The sequence below is a fragment of the Helianthus annuus genome, chromosome 9 (genome assembly GCF_002127325.2).
Source record: "Helianthus annuus cultivar XRQ/B chromosome 9, HanXRQr2.0-SUNRISE, whole genome shotgun sequence".
Classification (NCBI taxonomy): domain Eukaryota; kingdom Viridiplantae; phylum Streptophyta; class Magnoliopsida; order Asterales; family Asteraceae; genus Helianthus; species Helianthus annuus.
This window is the reverse complement of record NC_035441.2, coordinates 90501664-90519850: the sequence shown is the minus strand read 5'-3', so window position 1 is coordinate 90519850 and position 18187 is coordinate 90501664. Positions and strand designations below refer to the sequence as shown.

The window sequence follows — 18187 nt, the reverse complement described above, 5'->3', positions numbered from 1 at the left end:
AAGTCAAAACAAGTTCATTAAATTGAAACTTGTAAATTTCAGAAAATTTGAAAATTTGAACAAAAATCAGTTTGTTTTTGTCACAGATCAACCAAGGTCATTAAGTTGGACTTGGTAGATAAATTGAGTAATCAGGGTCATTAACTTCGACCTGAATAGTTAAGTGGATTTCTAAAACTGATGAACAATTAAGAGAAGTTCAAGATTGAATAGATTGTAATGTTATATGTTTGAGAAACAGGATACAAGAGTCAAGATCCCCATGGTAAAGAAAATGTCAAAGTTTGAACCAGAATTCAAGTCCCAGCATATCGAGAGGGGGAGTTTGCGAAAGGGGGAGTCAGATTTCTGGATCAACATTCAAAGGGGAGTTTGAAGATTAAAGATTGAAGGATGATTTACAATGTCAAGACAATTCAAGGCAGGGAACGATAGATCAAGACTAAAGACTGAAGACAGGATGCTAAAGACTTCGTCAACATCCAAGGGGGAGTCTGTTGATGCACTGATGTCTGTTAACTTCGTCTTTATTAAGTCTTGTAATGTACTAGACAGATCAGGGCAACAGGTTTAAAGGTAATTCCGCTTGAAATGGGATTGATCATTTCAAACGGAATTAGTAGCTTCAAGCGAGATTAGGTAATTCCGCACGGAATTAACTAATTCCGCATGAACTCGTAATTCCGCGTGAACAGCTTCAAGCGGAATTAACCTGCCTATAAATACATGTGTGCCATGTTCATTTCATACGGAATTAGATCATTGTTTCTGAGCTGAGGTGCTGCCGGATTGTTATCTGAATTGTAAAAAGCTCAGGAAATCAATATTAGAAGAAAATTAAAGGAAAACAAGTTGTATTACGTCAATTACATTGATTCCACCTTTGTATTTGATGATGAACTACTCAGATTGACTCGTTAGGGTCACACGACGATCCAACAGTATGTAAGTAAATGTCTGACATGCTCGAAGGTTAAGGCTGAACATCAGAAGCTGTCTGGGTTTCTGCAGCAACCAGAGATTCCTAAATGGAAATGGGAGCATCTTATGATGGACTTTATCACCAAATTACCCCGTATGTCACGTGGACATGACACCATTTGGGTAATTGTGGATCGATTGACATAGTCTGCTCATTTTCTACCCATTAAGGAAACAGACAAGACAGAGAAGATATCGCAGTCGTACCTTAATGAGATTGTAGCCCAACATGGAGTACCAGTGTCAATTATCTCGGATAGAGATGGAGGGTTTGACTCCCGATTTTGGCGATCTCTTCAGGAGTCGCTGGGTTCTCGATTGGACATGAGTACTGTGTATCATCCTCAAACGGATGGTCAGAGTGAGAGAACCATTCAGACGTTAGAGGATATGGCGTGAGCGTGTGCGATTGATTTCGGTGGAAGTTGGGCTACTCATTTTCCGTTGGCTGAGTTTTCCTACAACAATAGTTATCACGCGAGTATCAAAGCCGCTCCGTGTGAAGCAATTAAGCGGACCTGAGCTTATCCAGGAAACACCGACAAGGTTGTCCAGATCAAGGGGAGGTTGAAAGTTGTCGCATCTCGACAAAAGAGTTATGCGGACAACCGAAGGAAACCGCTGCAGTTTTAGGTCGGCGATCATGTCCTGCTGAAAGGTCACCTTGGAAAGGTGTTTTTAGATTTGGGAAAGGGGGAAAGTTGATCCCGTGTTATACAGGTCCTTTCGAAATCGCATCTCGAGTTGGATCAGTCGCGTATATGCTCAAGCTACCATAAGATTTGAGTGGAGTTCATGACGTGTTTCATGTTTCCGGCCTGAAAAAGTGTATATCGGATGAGACACTAAATATACCCTCGGATGAGGTTCGAGAGGACGATAAACTGAGATTTATCGAAGAACCTGTAGAAGTTCTGGATTGGAAAATTCAGAAGCTTAGGAGGAGTACGATTAAGTTGGTCAAGGTTCGCTGGAATTCTAAACATGGACCTGAGTTCACCTGGGAATGACAATTCCGCCTAGTGCGAAACCTAAACCTGTACAGTAGAATTTCGGGGATGAAATTTCCTAACTAGGGGGAGACTGTGACACCCGACTATTTTGAGTTGTACCGTACAAGTGTAACACGTGTCATGAATAAATAAAATGCTATATTTCATTTATATTGGTGTTTATATGTGGTATTTGATGTGTTGGTAAATCCAAACTTGGTTAAAAATTATGTTGGCAATAATAAGATAAACACTTATCGTGTAACGAACAAAATGCGAAACGAACATAGGTGACCGCCCAATTAATCTTAAAATCCTAAAAATATTTCTTTATGTTTAAAATGTTATTTTTAGTCATGTTCGTGCGGAAAAATAAATTAAAACGCTTAGAAACTCTATTTTTCGAGTTTAAGCGCGTACCGCGCGTATATGACAAAATGTTGTCAACACAGCCAGTCGTGGCGACTGATAATTATTTTAGTAATAATATGGCGAGTTTATTTTTATAGAGTGATAAAAATAATTTAAAACGCCTTAAAACGGGATTAAAACGCGAGTTAAAATACCCGGTGATCAGTAAAATACCAGTTTAAAGCATATAAGATATATATATATATATATATATATATATATATATATATATATATATATATATATATATATATATATATATATATATAGGGGACCGCTAAAATAAGAACCACCTCCAGTTGTAAGAACCATGAGAACTACACCGTACGGGGCGAGTTGGACCAAAAATTTTTATCATAAACGTAGATGCGTGTATTATAAACACATTTGTAAAAATAATTCAAAAAAAATGTCGTGTGTGCAGTTTTGAGCACCACAAGTTTGTGTTTACGGGTACCGTAAATTTTATTTAAAATTTATGGTACCCGTAAACAGAAACTTGTGGTGCTCAAAACTGCACACACGACATTTTTTTGAATTTTTTTTACAAATGTGTTTATAATACACGCATCTACGTTTATTAAAAAAATTTGTGGTCCAACTCGCCCCGGATCAAAAAGTTATCATGGTTCTTACAACTAGAGGTGGTTCTCATTTTAGCGGTCCCCTATATATATATGTGTGTGTGTGCGTGTATGTATGAGAGAGAATGAGGCATGTGGCGGCTTGAGGAGCCACCTCTTCTTGAGATTTGCCAAGTGTTGAGTGTTGGGACTTGCAACAATGATTAAAACCAACTTTACACTCTAAAGTTAACCAATACAAAATCAAAACCCTTTCACTTCTTCCCTACCCCCACTCAAGGCCAAACCCACTCCACAACCTCCATAATTTTCGAAATCTTTTCAAAAACTCACTTGAATCTTTTCAAAACATCAAAAATCTTTTCAAAAACTCACTTGAATCTTGAAGGTATAAAATTACTTTTTTAAAACATACTCTTGATTCTTGGTGTTGTTCTTGATGTTGGAAGTTTCTCTTGATTCTTAGAGTATTTCACAAACTTGAAATCTAAAACAAATAGGTTTTTATACAAAAATTAAAATGGACCTTGTGTGTGTGTTAATATGGCCGAAAATATGGATGTGTATGGATTAAAGATTGAGTTTTGATATTAGTTGATTTTGATGATGTGATTTATAAGAAATTTGATGCATGCATGATCAAAGGTTGATTTTATTTATGAAAAGTGGATTTTTGGATGTTTATATGCACATGTGTGTATGTCGTGTATATATATACATATATATATATAGGACAAAGATCCGTTAGGAACCACCCCTTATTGCGAGAACCGCGAGAACCAGTGTGAACACAAACAGTAATTCCTAAAAAAATCTAAAAAACACCCAAAAAATTTTTTTTTTATTTTTTACTATTTTTTTTGAAAAAATCGCTATATTTTGTTAATAAAAAAAATAAAAAAAAATTTTCAAAAAAAAAAAAAAAAAAAATTTCGAGTAACAGTTATCCATGCACATGTGCATATGTGTTGTTTCTTTGTCAAATTCCGTAATTCATTACAAATAATAGTCAATTGCACTTTCATTTACACTACTACGTGTAATACACTATCTTTTACATTACCAATGTTAGAAATGCACATGTGCATCTATATGTATCAACAGGAAATAAGGTGTTTTGGTACACTACTTTCTCTTTCATCTATCATTCCATCCATAATACACAAGCATGCACATGTGCATTTCTGTCATTTCTTTGACAAATTCCGTAATTCATTACATATATTAGACAATTGCACTTTCATTTACACTACCATATGTAATACACTACTTTTTACATTACCAATATTAGAAATGCACATGTGCATTATATGTATCAACATGAAATAAGGTGTTTTGATACACCACTTTGAATACACTTTCCCTTTCATCTATCATACCATCTATAATACACTACCATTACCTCCTACCATCCATAATACAATACCATTACCTCCTACCATCCATAATACAATACCATTAACAATATTTTCACTTTATTACATGTATGTAAACACCATTTATACCATCCAATCAACATATTACATAAAAAATTGACAACTATAACCAAACCATCAACCACTAGATATAACTAACCAAAAAACATGTATATGGGTCTACTTCCCCATTCAAAATCACAAACTTTTTGTATCAAAACACGTTATATCATGGTTATACCTAATTATGCACATGTGCATTTTGAATATTGGTAATGTAAAAAGTAGTGTATTACTAATGGTATTGTAAATTAAAGTGCAATTGTCTATTCCTGATAATGTATTACCGAATTTGTTGAAGTAATGATACATATGCACAAGTGCATGGATAACTGTTACTCGAAAAAAAAAGTTTTTTTTTTTTTTTTTTTTTTTTATGGAACGAAATATAGCGATTTTTTGTTAAAAAATATTAAAAAAATAAAAAAAATTTTTTGAGTGCTTTTTTGATTTTTTTTAGATTTTATTTTGTGTTCACATTGGTTCTCGCGGTTCTCGCAATAAGGGTGGTTCTCGCATGAACCTTACCCTATATATATATATATATATATATATATATATATATATATATATATATATATATAGGACAAAGATCCGTTAGGAACCACCCTTTATTGCGAGAACCGCGAGAACCAGTGTGAACACAAACAGTAATACCTAAAAAAAATCTAAAAAACACCCAAAAATTTTTTTTTTATTTTTTTTACTATTTTTTATATAAAAATCGCTAATTTTAGTATCAAAAAAAAAAAATTTTTTAATTTTTTTTAAAAAAAAAAAAATTTTTTTTGGCTACTAAAAGTAGCGATTTGAACATAAAAAATAGTAAAAAAATAAAAAAAAATTTAACTTTTTTTTTGATTTTTTTTTAGATTTTTTAGGTTTTTTGGGGGTTTAGTTTTTAGCATTTTAGCTTGGGGGGGGGGAGGTTTAGGTTTTTGGGGGGTGGAGGAGGGGGGTTTAGGTTTTTTTTTGGGGGGGGGGGGGTGGGGTGGGGGGGTGGGGGGGTTAGGTTTTTTGAGGGTTTTAGTTTTTAGCATTTAGTTTGGGGGGGGGGGGGTTAGGGTTTTTTTTTGGGGGGGGGGGTTTAGGTTTTTGGGGGGTGGGGGGTGGGGGTTAGGTTTTTTTTAGGGTTTTTTTAGGTTTTTTTAGCTATTTTAGGTTGTGTTCATATTGGTTCTCGCGGTTCTCGCAATAAGGTGGTTCTCGTATGAACCTTACCCTATATTTATATATATATATATATATATATATATATATATATATAATACATATCCAAAGGACTTCTTATGGTCATTGAAATTTTCTTAAAACACCCTTAAAGCATGATGTACAAGTCTTTTAAGCATAAAAAAACATCCATTTCGACTTCTAGCCTTCAACTAAAAAAACACGGATACATCAAGTTTTACCATCATTTACCATCATTTCAAAATGCCCGCTTCCCTCCTCTCTCTCTCTCTCTCTCTCTCTCTCTCCGGCGATTCCAGATCTGGATCTAGGGTTTTTCTCCATCACGTTTCTACTACTCCAATTCCTCATGGAAATCATACAGTCCTCTCAAAATCAAACAGTCCTCTCAAAATCAAACTCAAGTCTAGGTTTTGAACGTCACGGAGTAAGTGCTTTTCTAGATTTTGTCCAAATTCATTGGAATTTTATATTGTAGATCTAGGTTTCAAACTTTTGATATGAACCGATTTTGTTGAGGTAATTATTATTTGGATCTGTAAATATGAAATCCGTACCATTTGTTTTGTTACAGGAGTTGAAGATGATGCAAGCAGCTGTTTTAATTGGTGGTGGTTAGCAACGATAGAGATGGTGGTGGTCTGCAGCGTATGGTGTTAATGGTTAGCGTCAACAGATTCTGGTGACCCAACCTAGGGTTTAAAGCATCGACCAGATTCTGGTAGCCCTATCTAGGGTTCTGACCATAACCCCAATCCGGTGAAAGCTGTAGATCTGGTTAGTAAAGGAATGACAACGAAATTCGTGTTGTGTGGTACCGTATCTCTCATTTCACCATTTTTTTTTAAATTTTAAGTTATAGTAAATGATGAGGTTTTAATTTTAGCTAAGGTTCATAAAAGCTTCATTAGAGATGATGGGGTTTTAGTTTTTGAATTGGGGGGTTTTGGGTTTAATGGGGTTGTTGATATTTTGTTGTTAAACTAATAACCAGTTGATGCTTATGAGTCAAATGAAGTTAGCTGAGATACATATGCTACTTGAAGCAACTTTGTCAAGCCAATTAAGGTCTCAGTGAATAAAGACTGTCATATTTCATAATTCTGTCATTAGTTATATGACTCAGAATTTAACAATACAGTTTGTGTTTGTTCATTGCTGGTAGATTAATGAAGATATTCTAAAAGAACAAAATATGTGAAGAAAGAGTATAAGGAAATCCAGGAGGGTAGTTCTCTTTTTATACAACTACTGTAGTTGTTCAGCATAACCCCCCCCCCCCACACACACACACACATGTGAGAGGTGATATTGGCCCGTTTACCTTTAAAATGGGTCGATTTGGGTTCAGTTTTGGTGGGCTGAGTTGCAGGTCACAAGGTAGAGGTTGTGGTGATATTTGTGCAGTTCAGAACAGGTCAGGTTGGGGTATTGGTGAGTCTTGATTCTGTTAGTTTCGAAGAAGTTTTTCATTATATTTCACATTTTTAATCATCAATGGTGTTTATTGGTGAATTTTATTTTCACATATTTGTTCTGATTAAGCATGAAAGTTGTAAAAATGGCCAGGGACCTGGATGTGGGGAAGATGAGTCGTTTCTGATGGTCAATCTACTGCTTATAGAAGTTATGTTGAAAGGTTCATGGCCCTTGATGAACTTTAGGTGAATGTACCCTTATAATTCTGTAATTATTTCATTGCATTGAGTGATTTGATATTCACATGATAATCAATGTGTTACACAATTGGCTATTTCAAATTTTGTTATTTGCTTTTTTAAAATGTAGAGAAGTGAATTCATTCAATGAGTTATGTATGGTTATAAAAAACATTAACTATCAGTTCTTGATTTTGGCTGCGTAATGTGCTATATTTGCAGTCTGTTCCAAACTCAAAGAGCCTGAAGATCGGTGACCTTTGGTGGCAATGGTCATGAAGAAGCTATGGTAGCAGTCGGAATCAAGACTAGATGGAAGTGGTTTTGGGTTGCTAGGGTTCTGTCATGAACCCAGGCAGTGCTGACACCTTAGAAGAGCTCGAAGATGATTAGGGGTTAATTCCAGGTAGTCAAGAACATAATAAGATCGATGGCTCCTTTCATCCAGTTTCGGTCGTTCATCGGGTGCCGCTACGAAACCAAAGACGGTTGGGCATTGTCTCTTCACTCTTGAATTATCATTCGTAGCCTTTATCCAGTTTCTGTTTGTCGATTTGTATGGTCGTGGATTTGGCAATTAACACTAACTAAAACAATGCCGGCTATTATGGTATGTCTCCAGGTCTGATTCCTTTCATTGCTGATATACATTCTGAACACAGGTAACTTTAATTTCAATCATTAGTGCAGCAGTCCGGTTTGTCGATTGTTCATTGTTACCGTCTATTGGTTTTTAGATACTATTTTCTAAGCGTGTTTGGTTGATTGAATAGACTTGATTTAGAGTTTGGGCAAAGGGGTTGTTTTGTGATTTTTCTATTATGTAATGTTATAATATGATTTGAAGTTACTAAGTTCAATACAAAATTTTGGGTTATAAATTAGCTAAACTGTCGTTTGGAATGGTCTATTTGTCGACTGCTTATTCGGATTGATTATCTGCTTATTGTGTTTTGATGCAGAAATAACATGTTTTGAGGGCGTTTGGATTGGTTAATTAAACTTTCTTATGTGTTTAGTTGTGAGTGAAATAAAAGTTATTTTCAACACGCGGTTTGAAGTTGTTTATTCCAAATTGCTTATTATAACCGGATAAAAAGTTTTAATAGGTAATCCCAAACACCTGTAGTGTTGAATTGTGTTTAACTATGAACTGTTGGTTCTGGTGCAGTGGATAGATAAGGAAGGATAGACTGCAGATGGAGCTGATGCAGATGAAGATAGAATTGAATTGCTACTGAAGGAAGGCAAGGGTAAAGATACCGTAGAACTAATTACTTCGGGAAGGGAAAAGTTTGCTTCAGTTTCGTTCCATCTGGTGGTGGTGGTGTTGCAGTTGCTGGTGGTGTTGTGCTTGCTGTTGTTACTGTAGCTGAGGCAGAGAAGGAGGAGAAGGCTGAAGATAAGAGGAATATGATGTTGTAAGCTTCTTTAACATTTTATGTGTTTTCTTCAGTTTTAGTATTTTTTTCGGATCACATGTTCCAAGTTTTATTCGTTAAAGATATTCTGGTATATATTCAATAGGAAATATAATTATCAAGTTTGCCTTTTTCTTTCATGCTAATCAGATGTTTGATATGGAATTTGAACCATTGTTCCTTTTTAGCAAAACATGATCTGGTACATGAAATTTTCATTTCAAAACTTTAAATTGTTACACACTAACGTTTTGACAAGTCTTGCTAGCTTTTATATAAGTTAAGTCTGTTATTCAGTGCTCGATTTAACTTAAAAATCAAATTTTAGCTCTTTGTTTATTCTATTTTGATGCTATTTTCTTAATTTGCGGTTTTTCAAGTTTTAATGTTCCATGCAACGTGGCTTTTAGCGGTGAACCAGCTCTCTCAAGAGTTTCTGGATCCAAATCTTCTCGAGCGTTCTAGGTCGATTGGGTCAGATTGGTCCTGTAGATTTGGTGCTTTTACAAACAAAACCGGTTTTTAGTAGGTTTGTGAATTTTGCACCACTAACCGGTTGAAGACATGCTTTTTAACCCGATTTTGAAAACATATTTTTACGCGTAGGTTTGAGTGCATTTTTGTAGATTATTATATTGTAAACCCAACATTCTAATTGGTTGATTTGAAGTTTGATAATTACCTGTATGTGTTTAGTTTGTCAACTTATCACTTATTTTGTGTTCTTCTGACTGGTAGATGGTGAATGGGTAACTTTGCATTGGAATTTTTGCAATTGGGGATATTAAGAAGGTACCCAACCCCAAAAGATACTCGATATTACAATGTTATTCTCACACTTCTCTTTACCTTTATGTAAAGGGTTTTTGGTGTTGATGCCGAAAATTTATGTATCGCTCATCTAGGTACCGGGGTGTTATTGGCGGTGATTCACTAAATCTGGGAATTGCAGAGTTTGGTTGCACCTATGCTGCAAGTAGATGTTAAATCTGTATTCCTTTATGGCAAAATCAAAGAAGAAGTGTATGTTGGACAACCACCAGGGTTCACTGATCCACTACACAAAAACAAATTCTATCTTCTCCACAAAGCGCTTTACGGACTTTACCAGGCCCCGAGAGCCTGGTATGAGACGCTTTCCCAACATCTGCTGGCCAACGGGTTCACCAGAGGGACGGTTGATAGCACTCTGTTTACTGAAGAGGTTGCAGGACATATATTGATCGTGCAGATCTATGTTGATGACATCATCTTTGGTTTGACAGATGACGATTTGTGTAAAGATTTTGAGAAAGTTATGAAGACAAAGTTTGAGATGAGTTCGATGGGGGAGATGAAGTTCTTCCTAGGGATACAGGTGGAGCAAATGCCCAAAGGAATCTTCATTCATCAAACCAAATACGTGAACGATGTTCTGGAAAAGTTCAACATGTCTGAATTTACTCCAACAGCAACCCCCTGGCTCAGAATCATGGGATTTGCCCAGATGAGAGTGGAGAAAAAGTAGAAGAGACTTATTACCGGTTGATAATTGGACCTTTGTTGTATCTTACTGCTTCCCGCCCAGACATCATGTATCCGACTTGATTATGTGCCCGATATCAGTCCAGCCCATGCCAGTCACACTTGACGATCGTGAAACGTATTTTACGGTATTTGAAAGGCTGCCCAAGCACCGGCTTGTGGTATCCTAAGTCTGGTGACTTTTCTCTCACAGGTTATCCTGATTCGGATTTTGGTAGCTGCAAGCAAAATGCTAAGTCCACCACTGCAGGCTGTCAGTTCTTTGGAACTCGACTAGTCACCTGGCAGTGCAAGAAACAAACCTCAGTCGCTCTCTCTACATGCGAGGCTGAATACGTCTCAGCCACCAGCTGTTGCTCTCAGATCCTTTGGATCCAACAGCAGATGAGAGACTTTGGTTTGCAGTTCTTGGACACGCCTATATTTGTGGACAATGAAGCAACGATTAACGTAATGAAAAACCCGGTTCACCATTCTAAAACAAAGCATATAGAAATTCGACATCATTTCATCCGTGATTGTCACGAGAAGAAATTGATCTGAATCGAACATATACACACCGATGAACAGAAAGCTGATTTTTACACCAAACCGTTTAATAAAAAGAGATTTAACTAGCTTTTGAAATTAAATGGGATGAAAAATTTGTTTTCTAAGAGGGTTGTTGAATGTGAAGCCGAGGTAGACGGCGATCTGATGTGATCCACGTTGTGTTGTCAAGTTTTTGTACAGTTTATTTTCTGCATTTGATAAAAACAAAAACACAAAAATATGTCTTTGTTTTTAGTGGGAGAAAGTTTGCAGAAAGTACAAAAACATGATAAAATTTCAAAAATCCAAAAACAATAGAAAATCTGAAAAAGAGTTTGTGTAAAAAGGGGAAATGATAGTACCTCAGCTAGACAGATGCAGTACGCTAAAGATTTGTATTGTTTAAAAGTGTTAATCAGTCTCGCTGATGATGTATCGATAGGTTTTTACAAAATTAGTAGGTTTGTTCGGGATATAAACATAAAATCACAACTTGCTTTTATGTGGGGAATATCTCCAGGATATATAGGTAACCCCTGAAATCTTGTTTGAAAGATCCTATTTCTGACATACTAGGTCTTTTTACGTGATGATATCTGAGGTATTATACCAGGACTTCTGATTTTGCGGGAGCAATAGCCTAGTCCTCGTATAATACTTTGCACAACTTTATTCATAAAGCCTCCCCTCAGCATAAAAATGGTGAAACTTTGCAAAATGCTAATCATGTGTTGTTGTAAAAAAGATTCCCAAAGGGAACCCATCAAAAGTCGAGCCATCATCTCTCTGTACGAACGGGAGTTCTAGCCTGAGCTCTCATAGCCTCGCATTTACCCAATTACAGATATCATTAGTGATCTGGATACGGGAGTATATTCTGAGGTGGTACACGCGTAAAAGTCAAGATCTTAAAACACTAAATTAGTATCCTGAACAGATTGAAAATTGTGTAAAAGCTTAAGAGGATCAGTATATCGACAATCAATGCGAACTGTTTAATGCTGAATATGTAATCAAAGCTTAACGGTACTAGTATCTTGTCGGCAGCTGATATGATCCCCTAACACGCTCACAAAAATATTGTGTGTACAGTTTATTGCTTATCAATATCAAAAATCCAAAAATATTTGTTTTTCAACTTATTTTCGACAACGAACGTTGGGGATCAGACGTTCAAAGTCTTATATGCTGAACAAGTCTGGATCATGAGGGTTGGGTAAGCAGAAGTTTGAGAAAAAGTGATTGGTAATTGCTTGAAAGTTCAAAAGTTCATTAACTTGAACTTAAAATTGATTCAAAAATCAGCAAACTTCATAATTCTGGTCAGCCAAGGTCATTAACTTGGACTTGGCAGGCTAAACAGTTTACCAAGGTCATTAACTTGGACTTGGTTAACTGGGTGTGTCGATAAAATCTCAAAAAGTTAAAAGTTTGAAAATTTTTGAAAATGTGCCATTTCAAACGAAATGACTATTTCGCACGAAATAGCCATTTCGCTTGAACTTGATTTCGCTTGAATCAAGTGATTTCGTTTGAACATGCTTCAGTGCCTATTTTGCACAAAATAGGCTGATCTATAAATAGCAGACGTATTTCGCTTAAAGCCATCATTTCTATTATTTCGCACCAATCACTCTGTCAAAGCGATTTCATGCGAAATCACAAAATCTTGTGTTTCTAGCCGAGATCTTGCCCATTTCAGTGACAAAAATTCTTTAATCTTAGATCTAAGGTTTGTTTGTGGGTGAAAATGACCGATTAACACATTAACGAACTCGGAATGTGATATAGATCTGATTTAGGGTATCAATTTGATCTAAGAAGTCTATTTTTGTATGTTGTCAATAGATCTGAACTTTCAGACTTAGATCTAGGTGTATTTTGTGGTCGAAATTGAAAATCAAACAAATCCTTGTGCTCGGAATTCACTAAATAACAAATCCAGGAGTTTAATTTCATCATCAGATAAGATTTGGTAAAAATTGTTTATGAACTGAGATTTCAAACGAAACGATGACCAATTATTCCGTTTGAACTGTGATTTCGCTTGTAAATGTCATTCTGTTTGTATATTCATTTCGTTTGAAACCAGTCATTCCGCATGAAATGTCTTTTCGTTTGAAAATGTCATTCCGTGTGAATGTGTGATTTCGTTTGAATGAAGTATTTGTGCTGAAAATTGTTCTAAGTGTTTAACATGTATGTTGTTATATCTTTCAGGTGTCTAATGTGCAGTTCGATCCATTGCACAACATCTGTTGTGTTTATGAAGGAAAAATTCCAAAGTTTGCTGAATTCAATAGTATTCTGGAGTTCATGAAGAGGTTGTCGATACAGAAAGCTTTAACAAATCAACATCTTGTATTTCGATCAGCATTTCTGGGAGAAGGCAACACATAATGAAGAAAATAAAACAATAAATTCGATTGTAAGCTTGAACGGCCAAGATAAACCAATCATCATCACATAGCAGCTTGTACGTGAAGTGATAGACTTTCCGGATGATGAAAATTCTCCGACAAAGTTCCCAGAGAGGATGGTCAAAGGTTGCATGTTGCGGATGGGTTACAATGGTCCACTGAACAAGTTTCTTATACACTCAGTGTTGCATGCTCTAAGTCATCGAAAGGGAGGTTATGATGTGATGCGGGGTTATCAAATGTGCATGGTGACGACATTCGTGTTAAACAAGAAGTATAACTTTTCAAAGATTGTGTTCCATTTTATGGTAGAGAATATTACTTCGAAAAGCAAGACTTGGATTTATCCATGATTTGTTCAGATGATGTTGGATCATGCTTATCCTGATCTGGAGAAAGATGAAAACAATGATTTGTTGATGCTATTCCACATGGATAATGAGACTTTGAAGGTTTTAGCAAGATATCACACAAACCATCCGGAGCCAACAACAAAAGCTAAATTCTTTAGTTTCATCAAAGATAAAAAATATCAAGATCCAGATCCAATCAATCATCAGAATTAGAGAAATGACAAAGAAATGGAAGAGAAGAGTTATGCTGATGAGTTGAAAACTCTTGCAAGCTTCAAAGAAACAAGAAATGAGTGGTTTCTAAAGGAAGAGAAGAAAAAGAGGAGCAGAAAAGCAACTCCTAAAGTTCAAGTAGAGGAGGGCTCATCTTCTCAACCAAAGAAAAAGCGTCAAAAGAAGAATGTTGAAACTATACTTATTGATGAATCAGATAAAGAAGATGAAGCTGAAGCTGAAGTTGAAGCTAATGTTGAAGGAGATGTTCATTTGTCTCCTGAATCTGCAAAGTTTTTGAAATCTCTTAATAAATATAATGTTGAAAAAGAAAAAGCAGCTAGTGATGAAGAAGGTGACGATGTAGACAAAAGTTCATCAAGCTCATCTGAAGAAGAAATTGATGAAACTGAACGTACAGCAAGAATTAGAGCTGAGATTGAAAAAGAGACACAATTAAAGAGAAAGAGGAGAGAGGATAAAGATGATGAATTATACAATCCATCTCCTAAGCAGGTTATAGAATCTCAGACACCTCCATCTTCAGGTGGCAGAAAGAAAACAAGTGCAAGAAAGCGAGTTGTTACTCCAAAGGCAGCAAAAAGATTAAGAGTGTTGTTAAAAAAGAAACCAATCCAAGAACCTAGTAAACCACCTACACCACCACCTGAGCCATAACCTGAACTATCACCAATTCAATCACCACCAAGGCAGCTTACACCACCACATCAACCATCACCACCACATCTATCACTACCACATTTATCACCACCACATCAATCACAAATTCATGAACAATCTGTTCTTACTTCGCAACAAATCTTTCAAACACCACCATCTTCACAACCACATGTTCGTACTACTCCTGGTTCTTCTGAATATAGAAATTTTCCACGTCTACCGGAGAATATTGCTCTTGATGATATTCAAGATTTCGGGTTTGCAAATGATGAGCAAGTGAAGAGATTGGAAAAGAAAGTAGACAAGGTGTTGATTGAAAACAAAAGGTTGTTAGATCGAGAAAAGAAGCTTGAGAAGCGTGTAAAGACAGTCGAAGCTGAAAATTCTTCATTGTTGAAAAAAATCGAATCTGATCAAGCTGAGATTGATATTCTGAAAGTTAGAATTACAGAGCTGGAAGAAGAAAAGTCTCGCAGAGATAAGCAGAACAAGTACTTCGAGTTAAAGAATAAAGAATTGGAAGCTGCTAAAGCAATGACAGAACATGAGATATACATGATGAATAAAGTGTTAGAAAATTTGCTTGGAAAGTCTGTTGAGCAGAGATTTGAAGAGACTGAAGTTGAAGAGGTTAGAGCTCGACGTCAAGCTGAAATTGATGCTGAGATGAAGAATAAAGGCAAAGGTGTTGAAGGTGTTTCTGATGTTTCTGAGAAGGCAATTGTTACATCTACTGTACTTGAATCTCCTGTTCAAAATCCTCGTCCTATATCTGCCGTTTCTGGTATTTTTGAAGAGGATGTGTTAATTGATGACGTTATTGATGATGAGGAAGATGTTGAAGAGGATGATGAAGAAGAGGATGTTGATGAAGAAAAGACAGATGATGCAGACGATGTATTCTCTGCTAGTAGTCATAGTGATGATGATAATAATGATGATGATCAAGGTGGTACAGGAATTAAAGTTACAGAAGCATCTAATGAAGAGAATGTCGATGATTATCTTCATGATGATGTGAATGAAGAGCCTGAGGATGCTACAGGTGAGGGGGAGAACGTTGATGATCAAAACGTTGATAAAAGAGAAAAGTTGATTTTACGTCTTGAGCCTGAAGTTGAGGAAGGAGAAATCAGGCATACATACACTATGAATGATATTATAGAGATGACACGTATTGATGATCCTAACTTCAAGTTTGACTTTGAAGAAGAATTGAATGATTTCGATGTCAATCAGCAACCCGAGTATCAGTACAAGTATGTTGAGGAAGCTGATAACTATGATCGAGTTGAAGTCGAAGACTGCAGCGGTGAAGAAAATGTGAATGTAGACACTTCAAACTTTCCAACATTGGTTGAGTTTTTCAGTCAAGAAAATATTGATGAATTAAGACGGAAAGTTGAAGAATGTCTGAAAGATAAGAATTTTGATGGAACAGTGAAAGATGCACATAAGGAAGAAAGGAAGAAATGGTTCAGAAAGAGTACTGAAAGAAAATTCAAACGTCCATTGAAGTTTTATAAGAGAGACAGGGATGTGTCACTGGGGGATATTATTAGTTGGGGATTCTTGCCACAGGTGAACGCCTATGCAATCAGGAGAGAATATGGCGTACAATACTTTCAATACATACAGGATATCATGTCTCTACCTTGGTGGGACGTGGAAGAGCTTTCTAAAGTCAGATCTTTGGATTATCCAGTCAGAAAGCATGATATGCCTACCTGGTGGTTAATGAAGTTTGAAGCTTTTAGAGACTTTAAGCACTGGAAGCCACATCAACCGAAGAAAGTGAAGAGGGTTGATCCAGTGACTGGCAATGAAGAGACTATTTTACAAATAAAGAAACCCAGGGTGATGAAGAATATTCCTATGCCGAAAATGGAGCAGGATTTTCATAAAGGATTCTTATATTGGGTATACAGTTGTTTGTCCACTGAGGCGGTAATCACTTACAGAGTTGAGAATGAAGTTAGACACATCTTTGTGTATGATCCTTTGTGGTTGGTTAACTACTTAGCAAGAGACATAGAATGTTTGTTCGTTAACAAGATTGGATTCAAAGCTGAAGATAGAGAGCAAGCGATGCAATTTCAAAAGGTTGTGTCTATCTGTTTCCAGAAAGGAATAAATGCTGAAAGTAAATGGTCGTCAAAGTGGAGAAAAATTGAGAAGACAGTGGCTAGGAAAGCTGAGAAGGATAGAAAAGCTCATGAAGAAAGAGATAACATGTTAAGGCATACTGTTGTTCAAAGGATGGCTGCTGAAGAAAAGAAAAAGGTTGAAGAAAATGAGAAGCTTAGGAAGTTGTTGCTGAAAAAGCCTAAGCCGAGAGAAGAAAAGTTTAGATCATTGTGAAGAAAGCGCTGAAGACCTGACTGAAGACTCCGGCAATATCCAAGGGGGAGTTTGTTGGTGCATAATGTCTATAGCCTACGTCTAAAGTCTGGGTCATGTCAATAGCTTGTATAGGGGTGTAAAATGTCAAAATGTAAAGTTTATGTTTATTAGAAGTGATTTCGCATGAAATAGCATGTTGCTATTTCGCACGAAATCAAGTTGTGTCATTTCGTGTGAAATCAGTCGCCTATATATATGGCATCTTGGGTTTTCATTTGGTATGAAATTAGTCGAGGTGTAACGAAGTGCTGCCCAATATTCACCGTGTAATCAAGTTGAATATCAATGAAAACCAAGTATTAAGTATAAATATCTGTTTCTACACCTTTCTATCACTGATTCACAGCTGTTTGACTGTTTCCGCCTTTCAAACAGCTTAGTATTGACTCTGATCGACTCATATAGGTCGCAAAACGATCCTACAAGTAGACCTAGAAGGGCAACAGCTAGGAGAAAATTTAGAATCCTGGACATTATATACTGATGGTGCATCTAATGTTAGAGGTGTAGGATTGGGTATACTACTAAAATTGCGACAGGGGGACATATTACCCCAGGCTATTAGGTGTGAGTTTCCTGCCATTAATAATGAAGCAGAATATGAAGCTTTGATTGCAGGATTAGAGTTAGCCAAGAATATGAATGTTAAAAGTTTACAAGTATTTGTTGATTCCTTGTTAATTACAAATCATTTTAATGGGACCTATGCAGTTAAAGGTGAGAAGTTAATCAAGTATCTCGAAATTCTCAAAAAAATAGCAGGATATTTCGATGTTTTTACACTTGAACAGGTACCAAGAGAGGATAATGCTGAAGCAGATGCCTTGGCAAATCTAGGATCATCAGACAGGATACCTGAGGGAACCCAAATACCAATACTACATATCCTATATCCCGCAGTGGATCTTCTCAGATCTTAGGATAAGGAAGTAGTAAGTATCCAGGATCCTGATGATGAATATCCTGAGGAGGATCCTAAGTTATGGACGGCTCCAATCATGAGATATATCAAGGAAGGACACATCCCAAAGGATGAGAACCCCAAGGCCTTTAGAATGAAAGTATCACGATTCACTATTATAAATAATTTTTTGTATAAGAAATCTCTTGCAGGACCATATCTGAGGTGCTTGGAGGATCCCGAAACTAAAGAAGTGCTTCAGGATATACACGAAGGGGATTGTGGTAACTGTTAGGGGAGGATTTCTAAATGACCCGTGATCCTTAATTATTGTGGGGTTTGGTGATCCTTACTTCAGTGTCAACTAGTGATCCTCAGAAGTGATTCAGGATCAGGATCATGGATCATCCTAAGGATCCTTATACTAATGATTGTCTACTTCGAATAT

The 18187-nt window shown here is 36.3% G+C and overlaps 2 protein-coding genes across 8 annotated transcripts; both read left to right on the top strand.

The window, feature by feature from the left end:
* Positions 1-5876: 5876 nt before the first annotated feature.
* On the top strand, positions 5877-17417 carry LOC110877828. 7 transcript variants are annotated; one of them, XM_035977304.1, is made up of 8 exons: positions 5877-6061; positions 6209-6411; positions 6800-7068; positions 7204-7298; positions 7515-7780; positions 7915-7954; positions 8464-8713; positions 12989-17417. In XM_035977304.1, exon 8 carries the CDS (start codon positions 14970-14972, stop codon positions 16794-16796), a length of 1827 nt encoding a protein of 608 aa, XP_035833197.1. In that variant the 5' UTR covers positions 5877-6061; positions 6209-6411; positions 6800-7068; positions 7204-7298; positions 7515-7780; positions 7915-7954; positions 8464-8713; positions 12989-14969; the 3' UTR covers positions 16797-17417. The 7 variants fall into 7 exon arrangements, 4 of the variants coding, with proteins under 4 accessions (XP_035833197.1, XP_035833198.1, XP_035833196.1 ...); XR_002557308.2 differs by lacking the exon at positions 12989-17417 and adding exons at positions 9452-9505; positions 9619-9633 and having other exon boundaries at positions 7515-8713; XM_035977305.1 differs by lacking the exon at positions 7915-7954.
* On the top strand, positions 13770-14432 carry LOC118481746 (general transcription factor IIF subunit 1-like). Its single transcript, XM_035976974.1, has one exon. The coding sequence runs from the start codon at positions 13770-13772 to the stop codon at positions 14430-14432; it is 663 nt and encodes a 220-aa protein (XP_035832867.1).
* Positions 17418-18187: the final 770 nt, after the last annotated feature.

Coding starts and splice junctions, on each gene's coding strand:
- LOC110877828 (XM_035977305.1), top strand. CDS start 14,970: ATGACAGAACATGAGATATACATGATGAATAAAGTGTTAGAAAATTTG.
- LOC118481746 (XM_035976974.1), top strand. CDS start 13,770: ATGGAAGAGAAGAGTTATGCTGATGAGTTGAAAACTCTTGCAAGCTTC.